The sequence below is a fragment of the Trachemys scripta genome, chromosome 6 (genome assembly GCF_013100865.1).
Source record: "Trachemys scripta elegans isolate TJP31775 chromosome 6, CAS_Tse_1.0, whole genome shotgun sequence".
Lineage (NCBI taxonomy): Eukaryota > Metazoa > Chordata > Testudines > Emydidae > Trachemys > Trachemys scripta.
The window spans coordinates 102,572,571-102,598,307 of record NC_048303.1 but is presented as its reverse complement, the minus strand read 5'-3'; the positions used below and the strand labels follow the sequence as shown (position 1 = coordinate 102,598,307).

The window sequence follows — 25,737 nt, the reverse complement described above, 5'->3', positions numbered from 1 at the left end:
TTCCTGCTGTATCTAAGCTTTCCCTAGTAGTCTCCTATCCAATTGCTGATTCCGGCTGACTGTGCTTAGCTATTTGTATCTGAGATCACAGCTTGGAGTGATATGGCTACAGGCCATAGCTCTTAAATAAGCAAAAAATATAGTTGGAAAAGTAATGAACCAATGAAAGATGATAAATGTCTGACTGATTTAAACCTGACTGGTTTTTGTTTTTTCTTTTTTGAGGGAGAGGAATGGAAACAGGACAGAAGGCATCTATCTGTTTTAAAGTTTTCACCAGTATAAACTTTGATGTTAGAAAAAGAAGTCTAAAATCTTATTGAACTAGTGATTTTTTTATTTCTTTATTTACCATGGATATAGTTATCAGGCTCCATGATATCAAATGAAGAAAGAAACCGTAGGTTTGACAAAACACTTGGTAAGAAGATTCTTTGACACATTCATCAGGCACTTACTATTACTTCTTTGATTCAGAGCAGAAGCACTATTTCTACTGCTCTTTTTATCTGCTTTCCCCAACCTCCACCTCTCAAACAACAAATCAGCTTTTCAAACAAAACAATGAAAATGAATTAAATTGTATTTTCAAACTTAGGCCCCTAACGGTTGGCCTATACTGCAATTAAAAACCTGCGGCTGCTTCATGCCCGCTGACTTGGGCTCAGGCTGCAGGGCTATTTAATTGCAGTGTAGACATCTGGATTTTGGCTGGAGTGCTCTAGGAACCTGCGAGATTAGAGGTTCCAACAGCTCGGGCTTCAGCCTGAGCCAGAATGTCTATACCACAATTAAACCACCCCGCAGCCCGAGCCTCGCAAGCCCGAGTCAGCTGGCACGGGCCAGCCATGGGTGTCTAACTGCACTGTATACACACCCCAAGTCTTTATTTAGGAGCCTAAATAAGTGAATTGCTTTTCAAGGACTGACCACCCAATAGCTTCCACCAATGTCAACTTAGTTCAGGTGCCAAATGAACAGAATAACCAACATTCTACTGAATCACCTCACCAAAGGACTATGGCTCAGAATACTGTCACTCTGTTTATTATGCTTCTAATGCAAAGCATTGGTTTGTTCAATGTTAGTATTCTGTTCAACCTAAGACGCTTTGGTTATCTGTATGATGACCAGCTTTGAGTACTGGAAATACTAATAATATTCTTAAGAGCTACTTTTGGTACTGATTTCCAGTAGTACAAGTGTGGCACAAGTAGCATAAGTAGCACAAGTGTGGCATAATTACTACAGTGCTCTTAACATCTGCCTTTAAGAAAAATGAGATGTTATTCACCTTGTGCAGTAACTGAGGTTCTTTGAGATGGTTGTCCATGGGTGCTCCACTTTAAGTGCTTTAGTGCCTTGTGCTTGTAATTGGAGATTTGTAGTAGCAGTGCCCCGGTTGGCCACGCACACACAGCAGGCATCTCGCGCTGCTCGGAGCAGTTACCTAGCATGTGCAGCCAACCGGCCCCCAGTTTCTTCTCTTCCCCAGAGGATCGGCATGAAACTCCGAAGTATAGGGGAGGAGGGGGGTAGTGGAGCACCCACAGGAACAACCAGATCAAAGAATGTAGAGGTCTCATGCCCTCGACCAAAGCTACAAAATGATTGCCTGGAAGTAGATGGTTGAGATGTAGAAGGCTGGTCTTGGCTCTGCTGGCATCTGCTTGGCAGTATATCTATAAAACCCTATTATAGATATACTGCCAATAATGTAGGCTAGGATTTACACAAATGTAACTTATCCTCGCCTGAAAGCAGTGCATCTCTGTTTACGGCGTTGGTGATACTGTCTTTGAGGCTGGGTGTACGGGGCAGTTCGGAATTGCTGGCTGTAAAATCAGCCCTGTTTCTTTTTGTTCGCAGGAACATAGTTACCCAGGGTTTTTAAGGTGGCCCTGGAATCCTTCAGGGTATGTAAAGACACATCTGCGTTTTCTACAACCAATTTCTGACCCTTGAAGGGTAAAGTCCTTGACTGTGGCCTGGACCTCCCAAGGGAACACAGAAAGGTGGAGCCAGGATGCCCAATGTATGACCATAGACGTAGCAATGGAGCGTGCTGCCTTGTCTGCAGAGTTGAGAGAGGCCTGTAGAGCCATCCTGGCAATGAGACCCCCTTCGGAGTTGTTAGTCTTATATTGTTCTTTTTTGTCATCTGGTAAATGTTCCATAAAAGCTGACATTTTAGTGAACAGGTTGTGCATGTATTTGGATATTACAGTTGAATAATTAGCTATGCGAAATTGGAGCGTAGCTGAGGAGTAGGCTTTCCACCCAAAAAGGTTTAGCCTTTGCCAGTCCTTATCATAAGGGGTGGTTCTAGACTACCACCAGTGAGTTCGGTGCAGGGTGAGGGAACCAAAACTCAGCCTCTTTTGCTGGCACATAATACTTCTTGACAGATCTCTTACACAAAGGTGGGACTGGCAGGTGTCTGCCAGATTAATTTTGCAGGGTCCATTATGGCAGCATTAATAGGCAGTGCAATTTTTGCTGAAGGAGATGCCTGGAGGATGTCAGTAAGCTTGTACTGAGTCTCTGGTAGCTCTGCTAAGGAAATGTCCAGGAATTCAGCTACACTTGTGAATAGATCCTGGAAGGATTTGAAATCATCCCCTGAAGTGGGGGGGGAGGGGAGCGAGGAGGGGTTTGGCATTATTGTTTCGTCCAGCAACGAAGATGAAATGTGGGTAGGTGGCAGGGTATCACCCTCAGGTGTGTCCTCAGGCTCCTCTATCTCCTCCTCCTGCATCTCTGAGGGAGCTGGGGCAAGCGTTGAAGGGGATTGCGTCGTTCTAGACCTTGGTAGATTGGAGGGCCTGAGGCTCGGGCCCTATCCGGATCCCAGTATGCCAGTTGGGTGGAAAAGTCCTAGGAGGTGATACCCATGCTTGAGTCTGCCAGCCTCACATATCAGCGGATGTGTGATGCTGAGAGGGCCATGGCTTAGGGGAGGAGTGGTGATGGGTGTATATCCCTGCCTCAGAGGATATTTGTTTTGAGAAAGAAGGAGGATACGCCCATATTCATTTCCCTCTTCTTGTTGTCTTTCGAAGCCGGAGACCCACCTGGGAGATGGGGAGGGGGGAGGAGGGGATTTGTGACAGGACAACTAACAGATTTTTTTTTTTAAGGTTTTAAGTAAACTATAAAATAGAGGGTAAATAAGGAAATGAAAAGGCTAATAAGGCTCAGTAGAAAACTACTGAGCTATCCAAGGTTAAGAGGCACTGCTGTCACTCCGACTCAAGCCAAAGGCGGTAGGGAAGGAACTGGGGGACGGGTTGGCTGCGCACGCTAGGTAACTGCTCCAAGTGATGCGAGATGGCTGCCACACGTGTGTGACCAGCCAGGACACTGCTACTACAAATCTCAGATTACAAGCGCAGGGTGCTAAAACACCTAAAGTGGAGCACCTACAGGGACACTCCTCGAAGAATAAATAAAAAGTTACAACTGCACACAGAAAAACATGATTAATCAGCATCTGACCAACTCAACAATCTGGTCCTCCGCACTCCAAAACCACCTATTGTCATTAGAATTAGTGTGCATGTGGTTATTTAGAAACAGAACAGTTATAAAAATCACTAAATCAAGCAAAAGAATTCAAGATTAGATTAGTGTGAAAAGCAAAGAAATCTCAAGGAAATAAAAGTGTAGAAAAGCTACAGTTAGTTTATAATTTTAAGAGCTGAAGCAAGGGACAAAGCACAGGTGTTGCATTCAGTCTCTGGTGGTGAGGTGCTGAGTGTCTTCTTATTTTGGCAACAAGTCTGAAAGAGCAGCTTGCCTGCTATCTCCAAGGAAAATAAGATGCTGCAATGACTAAGGCTGTTATGAGAGGGATGAAGAGATATCAATGAGAGCTGAGTGAATCCTGCAGACCAATTTAAAGAAGCACTTGAAAAATGAACCCACCTGGGTGAATGCCTGCTAAGAGGAATACATCTTTCAGAAAGATACTTTTTTAATTAATATAACTGACTACTTGAAGAAAAGCATTAAAAGAAAAGATAATGTGCACCGGGCAACAAATTGTGCAATAAAATGGAATCATCGTGAACTAACTTATGATGGAACAAACATACTGAAAGAATATTTTCCCTTTACTTACACCGTAGATTTGAGTCTTCCAATCGACAAACACCAATTTGTAATTCTCAGGACTAACTCTGAAGCATGGAGCAGAAATCTCTTGTTCAATTACTTTCATGTGGTTAGCAGAAGTGATGTCTAATCAATAGAGCTCTACTTAATACCTGAATTATAATGAACGCAAGCATACTGTCATATCTGCACAGTACATCGTTTCCAACTCTTCAGTGCATTGCAATGTAGAAGGAGAGAGCAATTAAGAAGAAAGAGGAAAAAAACCTTAGTGGCCCTTCTGAACTTGCAGCTATAGCTGTTATCTCAGAATACAAGAAAGCATACTGCTGTACCTTAGTACTTGAACAAAACATCAGTCTTATTTCTTTCATCTGTCTACCATCCTTTCACTGTGCATATGGAAATGACAGGTGAGCCCTTGTGAAGTATCAAATACCAACATTTCATAAGGAATGCTAAATATTTTTAAATTAATGTTTCTATTTACTGTTTGCTCAGACAACAAGGATGGCCATATTGTATTTAGGTTATCAGACTGATTATGATTTTACTTTTGGCCAACATATTTTAAAATTATTTTTAATCTAGAATTTTGATGTAATTAAATGTATGTGATTAGGGTTTTGTTTCGTTTTTAGTTTGTTTGTAAACCTAGCCTGGAAATTATCTGAATAATCTGGGTCCAGTTTAGTTGTTCTATTCCCCTCCCCTCTCCCCCATCTTTCTTTGATTAAAGATTTCTCTGTGTGAAAGATGAAAAAGAAAGTTGCATTATGCTACCTCTGGGGAAATAACCCAATTCTCCTCAGTGCCTTGATGAATTTGGCTAAACAGATTTTTTGGCAGATTATGTATTTCCTGCCCAATTTGTCAGATACCTAAAAAAGTGATGTGATGAAAAGAAAGCATCTGACAACAATTTTGGGAACTCATGATAACTGGAGAGGATAATATGAAAAGATCAAGAGCGATTGTCCAATCTATTTCCAAGTTTGTGCTGTTTTAGAGGCAGATATGTGCATAATTATATGACACTATGAAATTTACCATTTCCTTTAATCCTCATCATTACCACCACAAGCAACGTTCAGAGAGCAAGGTTTAGCAAAGCAAATCTGACTACTCTCCTTTCTCCCAAAGAAGCTGCTATCTAAATGATCTGATGTATAGTTTGACAGAAAATTAAATATTCTAATAAAAATCCTGAGCTTTGTAAGAGGTCACACTTTGCCTTATTATTATGGTTGCTTATTTTAGTGTCTCAGTTTTATTTACTCTTCCATTCAGAAAAGCATTTAAGTATCTTAGATACAAAAATGATTTCTTACTGCAATTGCCTAACAGGATTATTTTGACTTCTGTGTTTATTTCCATGAAGAGAATAAGACATTTTCTACAATATTCTAATTTGCAGAATTTGTTACAACTGCAAATTATACTTTCAAAAATAATGCCATCAATTCCCATTAGCAATACTGTATGTTACTTATTTAAATAAAAATATTTATTACTCATTTTGCAGTTTTGGTTGGGCTAAACAAAAATGATACCTGGTGAGATAGGTGGGGCTCTGATTATTTTTCATACGTAAATTTGTGAAGATGTAGAGTGTAAAACAAATTTACTCCTTATGTTTTAGACCACGTCATAAAAGGACTGGATGATTTCAATCATAATTTTTAAATAAAGTTGTGTTTTTTATATTACTTGGAAGACAAAATGCTTCAAAGTAGGAGGATAAATATTTGAAATAAATATAGACCATATTTGTAGAAAAAAATACAATAAAGGGTTTAGCAGGTAAGAGAATAATAATTTAGAAATGGAAAAGACCTCTTAGATGATCTAGTCTACTAACCTCCATTCAAGGACTATGCATGATTGCTTTCTACAGTTTAATTTCCAGAGCTTTATGCAGCTTTCTAAGGATAGATTTACCTATATTTGGATGGGGGTAGAGAAGGCAGAAAAGTGGGGGGGGGGGGGAAGGAGGGAATAAGACTAAGGGAGAGACAGATGGACAGAATGTTGCCTGAATACATTTTCTAATAATTTTCTATTTTTCCAGTACATACATACATACATACATACATACATACATACACACACAATACCATGATCATTTTCTATTTTATTCTATCCAGGTACAGTATTTTAAGGCAATTGCCTGATTTCCAACTCTGGCCCCGACTGTTGCTTTGGTAAACTTAATTACAAGGATTTATAGTCCTTTGATTATATTTCTGGTGTGTTTGAAAAATAGGTAAAGCCCTCATTATTTGACTAATCAAAACAGTATTTAATAGATTATCTGATTAAACATATGATTGCAAATATTTGTAATTATAAGATACTTAATTTTTGAGACAAAAAGAATGTTAGGTCAGAGTGATATTACTTGTCTATTGATGATAGCATAAAAAAGTGTGATGTACATTAAAGTAGTGGATCAAAATTGCAAAGAGGGGAAAGAATAGCAAAACTGCAATTAAGTATTTTGAATGTATTTATTCCTCATTTACAGAATAGTTTTAATTATGTAAATGTAGTATTCTTTATATACTTCATCATGAGAATGATGATCAGAGTCACTGTTTATACAACAAAACCACAGGGATTTTATCTGATGATCTAATTTTTTTTTTTTTTTTTTTTTGTATATTTTTCAGTTAAAATTTTTCAATTACCATGCATTGTTAAACAAAATATTAGTCTCCTAAATAAAAACTAAGATCCCCAAGGGGACAAGTAAAATCCCCAAAGGGGACAACAATACTACACAAAATTCATTTGGATAAATTCAACTTTTTCTTCATTTCTCTAAGTAATGGGAATTAAAACAAACAAAAACACAGAGAAAAAAAGGAACATAAAAACATGTTTTCTTTTTAAAAGAAAAACAAATCTGACTAAATGAACAATGTCCCTCTTAACTTGTCAAGGCAAGTGTTCATCAAAACAGGTCAAATACTATATATAAGAATTTACAAGTTATTTTCAGAAGTTCACTGTTTACAACTAACAACAAAAAGCCATTTGCCACTTGGTGTTGAAAAGGAGATGTGCTGTAACAACACACAATACAGTAGTTAACTTAAATGATCACATTAAAATGCTTATAAAGGACAAGAGGTTAGATGGATGGTCAAGGCATCACAAAGAACAACAGACCAGGCTATTCAACACAGGTGCTAAAATATTTTCTCTTCCAGCCCTTTCCAGAGTAAATAAAGAGAAAACATCTCTACCCCATCCACACTGTATTGATGTTCAATGATATTGGCATATCACTGTACACTGTTTAAAGAATTAATTAACAGGAAACCCTGGCAGAATTAATCAAATTACTAAAGTCACTGTCCCCTCAATTTAGAATAATATAAGCATCAACATTTAGCAGAGACCACACTATATTTATCAGAACTATGGTAATCTATCCAGTATGTAGCTCAAAGACTACAGAAATATTAATGAAATCATAAATAGCTAACATGGAAAACAACATATCATCTGTGTAATACAGATATATTATGTAATACAGAAAGACATGAGATTGCTGGGCTGTGCTGAAAAAATTGAACAAAAATCCTTTAATTCTATATTAATCATTTGTAAGAACATAAGGAAAAATGAAAACACATCCTGTTTAGTATTTTAAATAAAAACAATCAAAGGTAATCCTTTAAAATTAGGGTTCAGATTAGTCTCCGCAAAGGATGCAGTTCAATTGAAACATCTGGTAGTGTTATGTTGCGAGACAGATCTTTTTTAACTTTGGAAATGAGATTACTAGATCCGTTATGTGTAAGTGTCCAAGTAATTTCTAATTATTTTATCTGGGTCACAGATAATCCGCTTTTACTGGCCTCCCACTATGACATCAGAGGATCACTGCTGAAGCGATTATCCTGTTACCTTCCACCAACCATGGGAAGATGGGATTTTCCTTGTGTGTGTGTTTGTTTATATATCTCAAAATGAATGAAAGAGAGAAGTAGCCGATCACTTCAAGCAGACGGCTGCCAACAAAATAAAGATCACCACAAAACCTGATAAGAAGAAACCCCACACATCCAAAAAGTAACAGCCTTAACAAAAGTTAGCAGATCGAACACCTTATAGTTCTGAAGCAATTTAAAAACAATGAAAAAGAGAGGTTCATGATACATTAAAAATAATCATCTAAATCATGATTTAAAATAGCATACCATATTTGGTATTTGTATTTATTTTCTTATTTTATTTTTAGAAGTCTTACATAAAAGGTGCAAAGTCACAAGTAAAGATGGATGTGTAATGAAGTGATGGTAGTGCAAAAACTGGAGTTCAAAATACGTGCAGTTTAAAAAATACACATAGAATGCAATGCAGCTTTTTTAAAGTACTTTTTAATTTTTTTACTTTGTACAGTACTGTATCTGCTTCCTCGCTTCAGGTTCAATAATAATGAGTCCTATAGTAATGTACATGAAGTAAATAAAAAGCTCTGACATTCATACTACATTTTCTCTTTCAATTATATTTATTTACTTCTTGTCACTCCCCTTGTACCACCTTAAAACTAGGTCTTTTCTGGTATTCACTCACACCCACAAGTCTCATTGCTCTTACTTTCAGCTCCACACTACAAGTGTCAGCTCTGAGCTATGTTTCTTTTTCTTTTTTGTTTGTATGGCTGGTGATAGGAAAATGTTGAGACAGCTGGCTGGGGTTTAGCAACTCTTCATTTTACCATTGCACAGTTATCCAAGGAAATGTACACTACCGAAAATGCTCCCTTTGGGGTCTCCATTACCCTCAGTGAGTATGTCTACACAGGGATAAAAAACCAGCAGCTGGCATGGGTCAGCTGACTCAGGCTCTCAGGGCTGAAAAATTGCTGTGCAGATGTTTGGGCTCAGGTTGGAGTCTAAATTCTGAGACCCTCTACCTTTGCAGCCCAAGCCCAAACATCTACACAGACTGTTTTTAGCCCAGCAGCCCAAGCTCTGTAATCCTGAGTCAGTTGACTATGACCTTGCCGTGGGCTTATATCCCCACGTAGATGTACCCAGTGTTCCCCCCCAGAATACTATGCCATTTTTAGGGTCCAGCTCTCAAACTCCTCTCACCTTCTACCAAGGTGTAAAGTTAAGAAACTAAAAGAATGCACAGCATGGTCTTTTAAGAAATCTGCTCATACTACAAACAATTAAACTGAAGAGACAGATATTATTAAAGCAGTTTACAGACTTGAAGTGTACAGGCATACCAGCTGTTTCTTTAAATATGGTCTAAAAGATTCTAGCAATATGAGCAGATGGACTCAGGGCTTGTCTACAAAGAAAAATTGTACCACTTTAACTATACCACTATAGTTAAAAGCAGTACACAACCCCCGAGTGTGGGTGCATTTACAGTGTATAAAAGTGCTTATACCAATGTAGCTTATTCCTGTAAGGGAAGGGGAATAAATCACACACACACACACACACACACACACACACACACAAAAAAAAAAAAAAAAAAAAAAAGAGGATCTTGATACTGATATTTACATCCACACTAGGAGTTGTATCGATGTAACTATTTTAGTCAAAAATCCACCCCCTAACCAAAACAGTTCAGTCAGTACAAAAATTGTTTGTAGGCCTAAGACTTGAGAGTGGAACAAAAATGAAAATGTACATTTTGAGATGAGGGGGGGAGAAGGTGATTGGAAAGATAAGCTAAGTAGATATGCTTGTTGTTTGCTCTAAGAAACTATTAAATATCAGAGTTTTGAGTGTTGAATGAAAAAAAAACTACTTTGGAAACCAGATAACTAAGAGTACAGCAAGTATGAAAAAGAAAAATTACAATGTTTTTCAGCGTGCCAGACCTTAGGCAGAGCTAAACGGGATGGTTATTTTTGGGAGCCAATAGAAATTATACACGAAATATGTAACTTGAAGCTTTAAAATAGGTTTTCTATACTTATATATAATCTATACTAACACAGACTAAGTCAGAAGCAAGAGTTGTGTAATTTAACACTTACATAGCACTTTCCAAGCATTACACAATGATTAGAGCCCTACCAAATTCACAGGCCATTTCACAGGCACAGAATTTTAAAAATAGTAAATTTCATAGTTTCAGCTATTTAAATCTGAAATTTCATGGTGTTGTAATTGTAGAGGTCCTGATCCAAAAAGGAGCTGGGGGGGGAGGGGGTGTCACAAGGTTATTGTAGCAGGGGGTTGCGGTACTGCTACCCTTACTTCTGCGCTGCTGCTGGCAATGGTGCTGCCTTCAGAGCTGGGCAGCTGGAGAGCGGTGGCTGCTGGCCGGGAGCCCAGCTCTGAAGGCAGAGCCACCAGCAGCAACAGCACAGAATTAAGGATGACGTGGTATGGTATTGCCACCCTTACTTCTGCGCTTCTGCTGGTGGGTGCCCGGCCAACCGCTGCTGCTCTCTGGCCACCTGCCGCCACTCTCTGGCCACCCAGCTCTGAAGGCAGCACAGAAGTAAGGGTAGCAATACCATGCCCCTGCCCCTACAATAACCTTTTGACCTCCCTGCAATTACCTTTTGAGAAATGCTGGTCTCCCCCATGAAATCTGTATAGTATAGGGTAAAAGCACACAAAAGACCAGATTTCACGGTCCGTGAATTTCATGGCCGGGAATTTGGTAGGGCCCTAACAATGATTATCCAATCAAGCCTTGACTCCCCTATGAGCTGGGTAAGCAGCTATTATGCCAAAGAAACTGAGACAAAGTTTAGAGAACTGGAGCCTGATTCTCAGAGGTGCTAGGTACCCACAACTCCCAAGAACTTCAGTGGGAACTGCAGGTGCTCACCCCTCTGAATATCAGGATCTGGCTTTCTCAAGTTGGGCATCAAAAACGGAGAAAGAAAATCAGTGAACACTTTTGAAATGTGTGCCTAAGTGACTTGTTCAAGACCTGGGATTACAACTCAGAAGCTCCTACATACCACTCGCATGCTATAAAAAAGGGACATTATAGCACACTGGCAATCTAGACAAATTTCAAGAAATGTTGAAAGTATATAAAAAAACAAGAAAGAAAATCCCATGACATAAGTGGAAGCAATACATGGGAGCTATTAAAAATTTTAGATGGGAGTAGTAGGAATACAGAATGATATGCCTCATGCTGGGATTCTGGGATGCATTAACATTAGCATTAACAATGTTGTGAGCAAGACACAAGAAGTCATTCTTCCGCTCTATTCTGCGCTGGTTAGGCCTCAGCTGGAGTATTGTGTCCAGTTCTGGGCACTGCATTTCAAGAAAGATGTGGAGAAATTGGAGAGAGTCCAGAGAAGAGCAACAAAAATGATTAAAGCTCTAGAGAACATGACCTATAAAGGAAGGCTGAAAGAATTGGGTTTGTTTAGTTTGGAAAAAAGAAGACAGAGGGGACATGATAGCAGTTTTCAGGTATCTAAAAGGGTGTCATAAGGAGGTGGGAGAAAACGTGTTCATCTTAGCCTCTAAGGATAGAACAAGAAGCAATGGGCTTAAACTGCAGCAAGGGAAGTTTAAGGTTGGACATTAGGAAAAAGTTCCTAACTGTCAGGATGGTTAAACATTGGAATAAACTGCCTACGGAGGTTGTGGAATCTCCATCTCTGGAGATATTTAAGAGTAGGTTAGATAAATGTCTATCAGGGATGGTCTAGACAGTATTTGATCCTGCTATTAGGGCAGGGGACTGGACTCGATGACCTCTTGAGGTCCCTTCCAGTCCTAGAGTCTATGAATCTATACCTAAGCTAACCAAAAAGCCAGCAGGATCATGGAAATCTCCAGGAAGGGCAAGAAAGCTCAGACAAAATTCCTTTAACTGTAAACATCTCAGGTACTTCAATTATGCATTGAAGAGGGAGCATGGTCAGAGTTGTGCTCAGGCAATCTTGGACAAACACTGTTCTAATTTGCATTAGGAGCAGAAAAATCAGCTCCTGGCTAACTCCAGGATTTTGAGAAGGGATAACAGGGAGGAGGCAGAAAGCCACCTCTTTCCCCATCCATCTCCCTCCTTCAGGTACTCAGTAATGACACTCAGGTGCACCTGAAGATCAAATACAATACGTTGTAATGGCTTGTAAGTTTCTCTTATGACTAGAACTAGTCATTTTTTAAAATTTTTGCACAAATCTAATTTTGCAAAACCAATTTTCTTAATTGTGAAATATTTACTGCTTTTTCAACAAGTTCTAGTTAAGATAACATTAGGCTCAATCCATAATGAAGAGCAGTATAATGAGGTGCCACCTCATTCATCTGCCCATGGTATTTATTCAGAGTTTCTCTTCTCAGTGTATTGACAAAAATATGTTTTTACTCCTGTTAGCCTTGTAGAACTGGCATAGCTTAGAGAGCTCTGAATTATATTCCATTTGTGCCTCATTAAACAGGACTGCTTATTAAGTTCCAATCAGTTACACCTAGGCAAACCCGTTAAAGAGAATGCAGTTGCACCGAATCATTGTAAGCATAATCTATAAAGACAATGAAGTTGCAGGGGTTTAGTTTGAGGGCCTGATTCTTTATTTCTGGCGATGATCAACAAGAAGGTAAGAATCTCGCTACACTATAGATCCCATGATAAATTTGCAGGGTTGGCAGTAAAAATTAATTTATAATCTGATCATATTCAATATAAAAATCAATGAAAGCAACTGAGAACCTCCTGATGCTTTTTCAAAAATCTGTATATTGAATCTTATTTAGATGAAGTTAAAATTAATCATTTCAGCACACTTACATTATCCTTCTCAACAACCAACATGGACTATTGGCTTTGGTTTCTATAAAGTTATATAATGAAGATTGAGCTTTTTTTAGCAGATTGTATTATGCAGAGGTGGTAGTTTGTTTGGATTATGGAGAAGGTCAGAATTATTTAAGTTTGTTATTCAGTTTTCTTTGTAAACCTGATTTCAGCATCCCTTTCAAAAAAGGGAAAGAAGAGTGACACTTTAGTTTGCTTAACTCATCTAGTCACAATTTGCACAGAGGATCCAGCACAGAGCATTGGAAAAAGAGCAGGAGTGCTGCCTGTTCTGCTGCACCACTCTCCAAAGGCCTCTGGCTCTAGCCAATCCCACTTACACCCACTCCTGTGCATCTCTGTAAATCACAAGAGAGCTCTCCAAGGGGCAGATGCTAATATAGGATAAAACTGTGACTTCCTGTACGTTCAGATGTTCGGGTTTCTTTTAAATTTAGCCTCAGCTCTGAATTTCCGGGCTTAATGATTGCCTCTTGCTAACTACAACTCTTATCAGGATTTTTACCCTTAATTTCTTAAAATAGCTTTTTAAAAATAAGTTTGTGTTTTACTGATTCCATATCAAATTTGCTCAGTTTACAAGTATTTATTATTCTACAACAATGCCCAACAGCATGCTAGGCACTCCACAGTACAGATTAGAACACACCAACTCTTCACTCAAAAGACCTTCCAATCTGATTTCAGTCAGTGGAATAAAGGGGGCAAACTAAACAACAATGTGGACTTGGGTGTGAAAGAACAAGATACAGTAAAAAGATTACCTGGTTACTCAGTGAAGTCAAATGCAGTATGGTGAAATAGGGTTTTTTAATTTATATATATTTGTTGACATACTAATTTCCCAAAAGAAATAAGAGGGATTTGAAAGAGAAGTAAAAATATGTTTTTCTGAGTACAACCTCTGCAAACTTATTCTGGGATCTAAATGTCTGGCTACATTTTTTCCATCTTGCACATCATTACCAGAATCAAATTCTGCAAGCCAAATGATGCACTCAAGTACACAAGCACAAATTTACTAACACTTTCTCTTTATCTGAGCACTGGAACATTCAAAAAGTTATAAATACTCAAGATTAAAAGATTTCCTCTTCAACTATTCATTTCTAATATAAAGAGAACCATGTCATAGCAACCAAAGCTTGGTTTCTTATTATAAGCAGATATTATGTGTTCATGTTCATTCTAGTTGGAAAGTTTCCTTCCAGAGGTTTTTTACTGGTTTTCCAGATCTTTAAATATCAAACTAATTTATCTTAAGTTTGTTGTAATTCTACAAACTTAACAATAGAAAACTTTAAAATATATGCTTTTATTAAACATTTAATAAAAGTCTCTTCTACCCAGCATGTATAATTAACTCATGGCCTCACTGCCACAAAGTGTAACTGAGGCCAAAAAGATTGTAAAATTTAAAAAAGGGTTACACATTTGCATACCTTTTATTGCATTATAGATCCAGAGTTACACTAAATAGGAAAAAAAATAATGATATAAACCCTTATCAGGACAAAAGCCATTCACTAACTGATGCAAATTAGGAAAATATTTCCCCTATGGGTTAGTTATTCCATAACTGTTCCGCTATGGGAAACACAAGGGTTTCTTACACCTTCCCCTCCTACAGAGTACTGCCAGACAAAGATGGATTACTAATGCAGCAGTTCCTCTGTTCATTTATTTTTATTTATTTTATATATGGTCCATACTGCCTGACAGTATGCAAATATATAGTTGAGTTACAATACACCGATAAACTATCTGAAAAATCAAACAATGAAATACTTACAGTGAAAATACCCATTAGCTGAGTGTAAAAGAGTCCACTTATTCCACCTAACATTATTATGCCCATGAAGGTAGATATCCTTAGCAAGGCAAGTTCATGTCTAAATACAAAGAGATCCTATGAACAAAGGGAAAAAGAAAAGGCTGTTTAGTTTTCAAAAATTACATGAAGAAAATGATCCCTGAACAAAGCAATAACATTAGATAAGAACTGATTCATAACATTTATGACTAAAGCAATGCATTTATATGAGCTAGGTCAGGGGTCCCCAATGTGGTGCCCGGGGATGCCATGGCACCCTCCGGGGCGTCTAAGTGCCCCCGCGTGCTGGCCAGCAGACAAGCATCTGCCGAAATGTTGATGACCAGCAGCGTCATCCAGAGTCACTGCCGCTGAAATGCCACCGATTTTTGGCGGTGACGCCTCTGGATGACACTGCTAGTCAGCAGCATTTCGGCAGCAACACCTATTGACGTTGCTGCTTGTCAGCAGCATTTCGGCGGATGCTCGTCTGCCACCACGGTTCTCCGTGGCTCGTCATCTGGCACCCGCCAGACGAAAAAAGGTTGGGGACCACTGTGCTAGGTGGTATTTTTTCAATGCATAAATACTAAAAACTCAAAGCCTATAAAATATATGTTTTCTATTTATACATTCAGACATACAAAAAGGTGTGCTAGATTGCCAAAGAACTCAATCCACTATTTAAGGTTCAGCAGTATAGTAAACCCTGCCAGTTTATTCCTGGCTTTTCCTCAGCAAAGCATGCCACGTGCTATTCTGTACATACTTGTCTTCACAAGGAAATATTTCACAAGGAAACAAAAGGAACTTTCTCTGCTATAAGACTTCCAAATCGTGGATCTAGCCATAGTCTATTACATTATTTTAATAACTCTTCTTTTAAAAAAAATAACACTTAGAACTTGACTCAAAGATAGCACTGTAATAAAATAAAAATATATAGTTAGGGCTGTGAAGCGATTAAAAAAATTAATCACGATTAATCGCGCTGTTAAACAAAACAGAATACCATTTACTTCAGGGTGGATAAAAATCAATTATTTTTTAAATTTTTTAAAATTTGGATTTTTTTAATTTAAATCAAATTTTGTTGATAAAATGCTTTTTAAGGAAAAAAAACTATCTAAAGATAGTTTTAATTAAGATACATTATAGCTCAAAGATCTCTCATCGTGGAATAGGGATTATAAATTCTAATTCTATAGTATGAGACAATATATTCATATAATGTTTAAGAAAATTTTGTAAAGGAGTTTCAATAGTTCATGGATTAGGGACCCAATTTTATGGGGTTCCAGGGGCTTCTGTATAGATTATTTAGGTTAACCTTTCTATCTACCCAATGGGACTCAGTGGTCAGTCTAGAACAGTGGTTCCCAAACTTTAACAGCCCGCGAACCCCTTTCACTAAATTGTGAAATCTCGTGAACCCCCTCCTAAAAATGAATATTTTCAGGGATTTAAGTTTAAATTTCCTCAGTGTGATGGATGCCCCAACTGCCGGACCCCAGAATCTATGAACTTCTGAAAAATATTTTTAATTGAAACTTTTTTTGACAAACAGAAAAACCAGAAACCAAAAATGTTTCTGTAAAATGTTTTTTTGGCTTTTGTTTTTTAAAAAATGGTTTCTAATAAAAATAAATTCATTTTTGGTTTTCAAAAATCAGAAAATGTTTCATGAAAACAGTTTTTGGAAATGGACCATTTTTCCGTTTCAGTTTTTTGTAACTTTTTCTTGGGGAATTTTGAAAAATGTGAAAAAAATTCAAAACTTTCTGTGAAAAATGCCTGGTATTTTTTACCCACCTCTAGTTTCCAGTGAGGTTGTGGCTGGTGGTAACAAGAAGGGCCGTGGTTCTGGCTTTAGATAAGATTTGGCAAATTCCTGGGGCTCGGGCTGGGGTTCGGGCTGCCGGCTCCCCCGCTGACAGTGGCAGGGCTCGGGCTACCAGCCCCAACTGCCCGGCCCCACTCTCCCTGGGGCTCAGGCTGCCAGCCCCACTCGGAACGCTGGGGTTTGGACTGCCGGATCCCCTGCTGATGGGGGCAGGGCTTGGGTTGCTGGCCCCAACTGCCCAGCCCCGCTCTCCCTGGGGCTCGGGGTGTCTGCCCTGCAACTGGGTCCCACCTGCTGTCTCCAATACCCAGGGTCCTCTGTCCGCCATTAGTGAAATTTTTCTGGCGAACCCCCTGTAACGTTCTGCGAACCCCCAGGGGTTCGCGAACCCCAGTTTGGGAACCGCTGGTCTAGAAGATACCATCAGAGATGCTTAGTTTTGCAGTTCTCAAACTGTGGATTTGTGTCTCCAGAGATAGCATGTTTGTTAACAGCAAAAATGTTTTTAAATAAATAAATAAATAAAATATAGAGGTGAGAAATAACAGACCTCATATTGTCCCTCTGCAAATTTATGTACACAGAGTCAATCCCTTACCTCTCTCTCTAAGAGTGCAAAGTTTCAAAAAGTTTAACGAACAGAAGATTGTTGGTGGTGGAACAGATCTGGACAAGGAGAAGAAGTCTAGAGATAAATGTGAGAAGGGAGGGACAGTAGAAACAAAAGTGAAACTGTTTGAGCAGCATATTCTAGAAGTCTTGAGATCTTTCCGAGTGGGGCCTTCACTGATTTGAGATCTACCATACCATTCTCTCAGTAGAAGGGAAAACCTATAATGGCAGCAGGCTGTAAAAGAGATCCAGTTGGGAATATTTTAATGAAGTTCCTCTACCTATGGGTAAGACAGGCACGTGTGCAAAATGCAAACAGTGTAACGAAGAAATGCAAGGCCTGGTCGCCCGAACAAAACAACATCATGAGAAGTGTTCCTTCTCAGGAGGAAGCTGCATTGAAGATGATGAAAGGAACAGGTCTGAAGATGCAGGACCTTCAGGTTGTTAAACTTTTTTATTTCATACTTCTTTCTTAAGGACTCCCTGTCTTCCTTCTGGACTATTCTTGAATTCTCATGTTTGATCACAAAAAGGAGTTATTACTCTATGGTAGTATCATTTTAGATGCAGTTGTGATTAAAAATAAATAGCTGAAATAGGCAGACCTTCCTTTTACAATTTCACCTTTAAAGTACTACTGAGTGTCCGTGAATGCAATGAGTAATACTAAATGAGCAGTATGGTAATAATAATTAAATAACTGCATTGACTTATTTTGCTTAGAAGAATCTGTACTCAACATACAGAATTCTGAAGACTATCCACCTTCAAGATCAGCATCATTTTCTATAGTTTCAGAGTTATCTGCCAATGATAGTGTTTCAGTCACATCATGCATGTCACATAGCTACATTATATCACCTGTGGCAAAAAGAAAAAAAATCTCCATCATCCAGAAACAACCATAGATAAGTCTGTGATAAGAACTAGCAGATTACAAAAAGAGATAATTGATGAAAAAATTGCCCGGCTTGTTTATGCAACAAACTCTCCTTTCCGTATGATTGAGAACCCACACTTCGTTAACATGGTTCAGTCATTAAGACCAGGATATAGTCCACCCAACAGAGCAGATGTCGCAGGCAAATTGCTGGATAAAATGTATGGAAGAGAAATTGAGCAGTGTGCAAAAGGTCTAGAGGGTGAAATTGTTAACCCGAGTCTTGATAGATGGAGCAATGTCCACAACGATCCTGTTGTATGTGCTTGTGTGACAACAGAAGAAGGGAATGTCTTCCTTACAGAAACAATTGATACATCAGGAAATGCACACACAGCAGAATACTTACAAGTAGCAGCAGTAAAAGCTATAACAAACTGTGAAAAAAAATCCAAATGTCTAGTATGCAGCTTGGTCACAGACAATGCTGCAAATGTATCCAAGAGGAGAAGAAATTATTTAGAAGAGAGTCCCAAGCTAATAACATGCGGTTGCAGTGCTCATTTGATGCACCTCCTAGTCAAAGACTTCAGTGTTCCAGAAATAAAGGTTAACGTTGCTGAAATTGGAAAATACTTCCATAACAACCACTTTGCAGCAGCTTCTCTGAAAAAAGTGGGAGGAACCAAGCTAACTCTCCCACAAGACATGTGATGGAACTCAGTAGTGGACTGTTTTGAACACTATATCAAGAATTGGCCTAATCTGATGACAGTTTGTGAACAAAATCGTAAAAAAAAATAGATGGCACTGTCACAGCCAAAGTTCTCAAAATTGAGCTTAAGAGAAATGTTGAACACATGCTAAGTACCCTGAAGCCTATTTCTGTAGCCTTGAACAAAATGCAGGGAAATAACTGTTTTATTGATGATGCTGTTGAAATGTGGAAGGAATTGAGTGAGATCTTAAAAAGAGGAATATGCAATGACAGAGTTAAATTACAAGCATTACAATGGGACAAGCACTATCTGCAGCTCATTTTCTTGCAAATATTCTAAATACTCAGTACCAGGGTCAAACTTTAACTGCCAAAGAAGAGGATTTGGCTATGACATGGACATCCAGCAATCATCCCTCCATAAAGCCAACTATAATCAACTTCAGAACTAAGGGTGAACCATTCAAGAAATATATGTTTGCTTATGATGTTTTAAAGAAAGTTACACCAGTGAACTGGTGGAAGTCACTTAAGCACTTGGATTCAGAGACAATCTCACTTCACCGGCAGAAGCAGCTACTGCCGGTGTAGAAAGAATGTTTTCTTCCTTTGGACTAATTCATTCCAAATTGAGAAATCGTTTGGGACCTGAAAAAGCAGGAAAGCTTGTTTTTCTTTGCCAGATTATGAACAAATAGGAAAATGAAGGTGAAGACGACTGAGTTAGCTGCAGAAGCCAATATTTTAAGTTTCTCATGTTGATTTAATTTTTGTTTTTTTAACAAAATATTTCATTTATCTATTTTAGTTAAAAACAATTTTAACAAAAACAAACCTGATTTTAAAAAACTTGACTGTTTAATTAAATTCAAATATTCATTTGTTTGTTTTGTTAAAATATTATATGTTTGCTGTTGAAGAAAGAAAATCCAGAATACATAACGTTGTTGTTTTAGTTAAATAAAACAATTTGTGTGTGTGTCAGGTGATGCTCTCTTCCTAGTACAGCATGGCAAGAAAATCCTGCAAATATTAATGATTAAGCTGTTGAATTGGAGATAGTTCACCTACCAATGACTTCATAAATATTTGCTTCAATTACCTTTGGTAAATGAAATAACCAAACAATCATCCATTTTCTGATATAGCTGTAAAACTAATCTGAAAAGTTTTCAGAATAAAACACTTAATAAATGTATAGTGTGTACCTTCTAAAAATTAAGCCTACATCTATCTCTGAGTTGTGAAGAATATGTATTAAGGAATAACAACCAACAATAACGCACTTTTATGTAGAAATCCATGATTAAATTGAGTCTTCCTGACTAGTCATTTAAATCAAATTCACCCTGATTTATTTAAATATTTTTGGATGTTTTCTATATTTTCAAATATATTGATTTCAATTACAACACAGAATACAAAGTGTACAGTGCTCACTTTATATTTGTTTTTATTTCAAATATTTGCACTGTAAAAAACAAAAGAAATAGTATTTTTAAATTCACCTAATACAAGTACTGTAGTGCAATCTCTTTATCATGAAAGTTGAACTTACAAATGTAGAATTATGTACAAAAAAATAACTGCATTCAAAAATAAAACAATGTAAAACTTTAGAGCCTACAAGTCCCATCAGTCCTACTTCAGCCAATCGCTCAGACAAAACAAGTTTGCAGGAGATAATGCTGCCCACATCTTGTTTACAATGTCACCTGAAAGTGAGAACAGATGTTGGCATGGCACTGTTGTAGCCAGCATTGCAAGATATTTACGTGCCAGATGCGCTAAAGATTCATATGTCCCTTCATGCTTCAATCACCATTCCAGAGGACATGCATGCATGCTGATGACGGGTTCTGCTCGATAATGATCCAAAGCAGAGCGGACTGACGCATGTTCATTTTCATCATCTGAGTCAGATGTCACCAGTAGAAGGTTGATTTTCTTTTTTGGTGGTTCAGGTTCTGTAGTTTCCACATTGGAGTGTTGTTCTTTTAAGACTTCTGAAAGCATGCTCCACACCTCATCCCTCTCAGATTCTGGAAGGCATTTCAGATTCTTAAATCTTGGGTCGAGTGCTGTAGCTATCTTTAGAAATTTCACATTGGTATCTTCTTAGCATTTTGTCAAATTTGCAGTGAAAGTGTTCTTAAATGAAGAACCTGCTGGGTCATCATCCGAGCCTGCTATAACATGAAATATATGGCAAAATGCGGGTAAAACAGAGCAGCGGATATACAATTATTCCCCAAGGAGTTCAGTCACAAATTTAATTAATTAATAATTTTTTAACAAGCTTCATTTGCATGGAAGCATGTCTTCTGGAATGTTGGCCGAAGCATGAAGGGTCATACGAATGTTTAGCATATACTGCACCTAAATACCTTGCAACACCAGCTATAAAAATGCCACATGAACGCCTGTTCTCACTTTCTCACATTATAAATGAGAAGTAGACAGCAGAATCTCCAGTAAATGTAAACAAACTTGTTTGTCTTAGCGATTGGCTGAACAAGAAGTAGGACCGAGTGGACTTATAGTCTCTAAAGTTTTACACTGTTTTGTTTTTGAGTGCAGTTATGTAAGAAAAAAAAAATCTACATTTGTAAGTTATACTTTCACAATACAGAGATTGTACTACAGTACTTGTATAAGGTGAACTGAAAAATACTCTCTTGTTTTTTACAGTGCAAATATTTGAAATAAAAATAAATAGAAAGTGAGCACTGTACACTTTGTATTCTGTGTTGTAATTGAAATCAATATATTTGAAAATATAAAAAAAATCCAAAAATATTGAATACATTTCAATTGGTATTTTATTGTTTAACAGTGCGATTAATTGCAATTAATTTTTTTAATCATGATTAATTTTTTTGAATTAATCGCGTGAGTTAACTGCAATTAATCGACAGCTCTATATACAGTACTTGTTTTATGTTCATGAAATACTGCCTACCATCCACTGTAGCCTAATCTTAGACTATATGAATCGGTAAATTAATCCAACAGTTTTCTACTCAGGAAAGACGGATCACAACATGAAACTACCACCAACATATACAGTAATTAGAATATTTTAAATTGTCATGATGAAACAAAAAATGAAAGCTGATGTCACAGTATCTACTACTGTTGAACTTTAACCATTTACTTCAAAACTTTTATGTTGTGGCTTGCCCAAAAGTTTAACTTTTTCTAAGGGCTGCACTAAGGTAAATAGGGTGAATAAATTAAAAATAATAATAAAAAAAAATGTAAAGCAATTTTTAAAAATTTAAATTGGATTTTTGATATAAATACTTTAAAAAAACTATAATCTTTAAAAATAATGTAAATTAAATAAAAAATATTCAAGAAATATATGTTTTCTACTAAAAGTTCTAAAGAAAGTTCAACCACTAAACTGGCTATCAAGTATCAGAGGGGTAGTTAGTCTGGATCTGTAAAAAGCGACAGAGTCCTGGGGCACCTTATAGACTAACATGTATTGGAACATAAGCTTTCGTGGGTGAATACCCACTTCTTCAGACTCCTGTGCGCATGCGTCTGACGAAGTGGGTATTCACCCACGAAAGCTTATGCTCAAATACGTCTGTTAGTCTGGTGCCACAGGACTCTTTAAACTGGCTATGTGCCTGGAACCAAAGTTTATTGAAGTGTTAAACCAGCTTTTGACAGCAGTAGCTACAGGTAGAGAGAGAACATTCTCTTTCAGTTTATTCAACTAGTTCATTTCAATGACTAAAGCCTGGTCTACACTAAAAAGTTAGGTTGACCCAGCTGCATAGCTCAACGGTGTGAAAAATCCACCCACCTACCCCCAAGTGGTATAGTTAAACCTACTAACTCCAGTGTAGACAGTGCTACATCGATGGAAGAATTCTTCCATCAACCTAGCTACTCCATCACAGGGAGGTGGATTACCTATGCTGATGGGAGAACTCCTCTGTATCAGCATAGGCAGTGTCTACACAGATGCACTACAAAAGTGACGCTGTGCCTCTATAACATTCCAAGTGTAGACAAGCACTAATTCATTCAAAGCTGAGAAACTGTCTGGGAGTTCAAAAAGCAGAAAGGCTTGTTTTCCTCTTCCAATCTATGAATAAAATCAAAAGTATGAGTTCTATTAATTCTACAATCTTGAAGGACATGGTGACCAGAAATAATGATAAACTCACTTTTTACCTTACGTATCTAGCACATTTAAGGTAGTTTTGTTTAACTAACGATTTTAAAATGCTGGTTTTGTACATTTTTCACTGAATTCCAATTTCCATCCAAATGCACCTTGACACAAATGAATAGTAAAAAATTAATCTAGTAAATTAGAAATGTGTCATTCACTATTTTCTAATAAAAATGTAAATGTAAATATGTAAATGTAAATATTAGCAAAACTGAATAAAAGTATAAGCTATATAATTGCTTAAATAAATCCATATAGATACAGTATATCCTCCTGTTTAGAAAAAAACAGCACCAAATTTAGTATAAAGTTCATCTAAGCTGATTGGTGCCGCAAGCCTGGGAGGTGGGAGAAGTGAAGCAGCCACAGCGCGCTCGGGGAGGAGGTGGGGCAAGGCTGAGCTGAGGCGGGGAGTTCTCCTGCGTGCCGCCCCTCCCACCCCCTTGCTGCAGGCGGTCCTCCCCGCGCTCCACTGCCCACAGCTCCCTCGGTCTAAATGCCAGCGGCGACCTGGGCAGCCGAAGATCCGGCTGCTGCAGTCGCTGCCGAAGAAAATGGCGCCCCCCAAATCCTAGTGCCCTAGGCAACCGCCTAGGTTGCCTAAATGGTTGCACCGGCCCTGCCTTAGGCCTTGTAATCAGTAGGAAAAACGCATGTTCTTGTGACATGGTTAGCTAACGTGATTAAAATCCTAGTGAAGACAAGACAGTCTGCAGTTTACATATGGTAGCGCCTCGAATGGCTGAAGTGTTAAAACTACAAAATGCCTGGTTCTTAACTCATGTTAATCACCCTGTGTTAGCTAAAATATGGCAAGAACACACTTTTTTCTCTACTGAAGACAAGACATATGATACGCCACTGAAAAGGCTAGAATCTTCCCAGTTTTCCTCCCCTTGCTACTCTTTCTACTGAAGAGACAGAAGGAAAAAACGGTTACTCACCCTTGTAACTGTTGTTCTTCGAGATGTGTTGCTCATATCCATTCCAATTAGGTGTGCGCGCGCCGTGTGCACGATCGTCGGAGAAATTTTCTACTCTAGCAACACCCGGTGTGTCGGCTGTGGAGCCCCCTGGAGTGGCGCCTTCATGGTGCTGGATATATACCCCAGCCGACCCAGCGCCCCCTCAGTTCCTTCTTGCCGGCTACTCCAACAGAGGGGAAGGGGGGCGGGTTTGGAATGGATATGAGCAACACATCTCGAAGAACAACAGTTACAAAGGTGAGTAACCGTTTTTTCTTCCTCGAGTGCTTGCTCATATCGATTCCAATTAGCTGACTACCAAGCCTTACCTAGGCGGTGGGGTCGGAGAGAGACATCGCTGTGTGTAAAACCGCTGATCCGAATGCAGCGTCGTCTCTGGACTGCTGTACTAGCGCATAGTGAGCGGCGAAGGTGTGTACCAATGACCAAACCGCCGCTCTAAAAATATCCTGGATCGGGACATGAGCCAGGAAGGCAGTCGAGGAGACTTGGGCCCTCGTGGAGTGGGCGGTGAGGCGCGGAGTCGGGACACCGGCCAGGTCGTAGCAGGCACGAATGCAGGACGTAATCCAAGAGGAGAGACGTTGTGAGGAGATGGGTAAGCCTTTCATCCGGTCGGCCACTGCAACGAAGAGTTGTGTCAACCTCCTGAACGGCTTTGTACGCTCAATATAGAAAGCCAGGGCTCTGCGTACGTCCAAGGAGTGCATACGCTGGTCTTGACGGGTAGCGTGTGGCTTAGGATGGAAGACCGGGAGAAATATATCCTGGTTCACATGAAAAGGTGAAACTACCTTGGAAAGAAAGGCAGGGTGGGGGCGAAGCTGCACCTTGTCTTTATGGAAAACTGTATATGAAGGCTCAGACATAAGGGCCCTGATTTCAGAAACACGCCGTGCTGAAGTGATGGCTAAAAGGAAGACTGTCTTCCAAGATAGGTACATGAGTGAGCAGGTAGCCAATGGCTCGAACAGGGGCCCTGTGAGCTTGGAGAGAACCAGGTTAAGATCCCACGCCGGAACGGGTTGGCGTTGCTGTGGGTACAGTCGCTCTAAGCCCTTAAGGAATCTGACGACCATTGGGTTAGAGAAGACCGAGGAACAGGGCCGGCTTTAGGCCGATTCAGCTGAATTGGGCCCCGCGCCTAAGAGGGCCCCGCAGCTGTCCACTCCGCCCCCAGCTCACTTCCCCCTCCTCCCCTCCCCTGAATGCTCCGTCCCCTGTTCCTCCCCCTCCCCTGCTTCCCGCCAATCAGATGTTCGCGGGAAGTCTGAAAAGAAGCAGGGGCAGGCGGCGGCAGCAACAACAACAGGTAAGCTGGGGGGGAGGCGCAAGGAGGGCTCCTGGGAGGCGCGGCGCGGCCCAGTCCAGCCCTGGCCGAGCGGCCCCGGCCTCGGCACCAGCAGCTCTGGCTCCAGCCCGGCACGGGCCCCGGGACACCGGCCCCGGCCGAGGGCGCCGGCCCGGCCCTGGTGCCGGCCGAGCACCCCCGGCCCCAGCGGCTCCGGCCCCAGCCAAGCGGCTCTGGCTCTGGCCCAGCTCGGCCCCGGGGCACCAGCCCGGCCCTGGCCGAGCGGCTCTGGCCCGGCTCGGGCCCCGGGGCAGCGGCCCCAGTTCCGGCCGAGCACCCCCAGCACAGCCCCACGGCTCCGGCCCAGCAACTCCGGCCGAGCACCGCCGGCGCGGCCCCGGCCCGAACACCTCAAGCCCTGACCCCAGCAGCTCTGGCTCAGGCCCCAGAGCGCCAGCCACGGCCCCAGCCGAGCGGAGCCGGCCAAGCA

The 25,737-nt window shown here is 39.7% G+C and overlaps 1 protein-coding gene across 3 annotated transcripts in view; it reads right to left on the bottom strand.

The window, feature by feature from the left end:
• Nucleotides 1–25,737, bottom strand: part of ZDHHC21 (zinc finger DHHC-type palmitoyltransferase 21) — a 63,627-nt gene that overhangs the window by 10,409 nt on the left and 27,481 nt on the right. For 2 of the 3 annotated variants that reach the window (XM_034774496.1, XM_034774497.1), the window contains one exon: nucleotides 14,699–14,815. In XM_034774496.1, the coding sequence (XP_034630387.1) occupies nucleotides 14,699–14,815 (117 nt within the window). Of the gene's footprint in view, nucleotides 1–6,749; nucleotides 7,185–14,698; nucleotides 14,816–25,737 lie in introns of those variants that run through there. The other variant, XM_034774498.1, reaches the window with a different exon arrangement.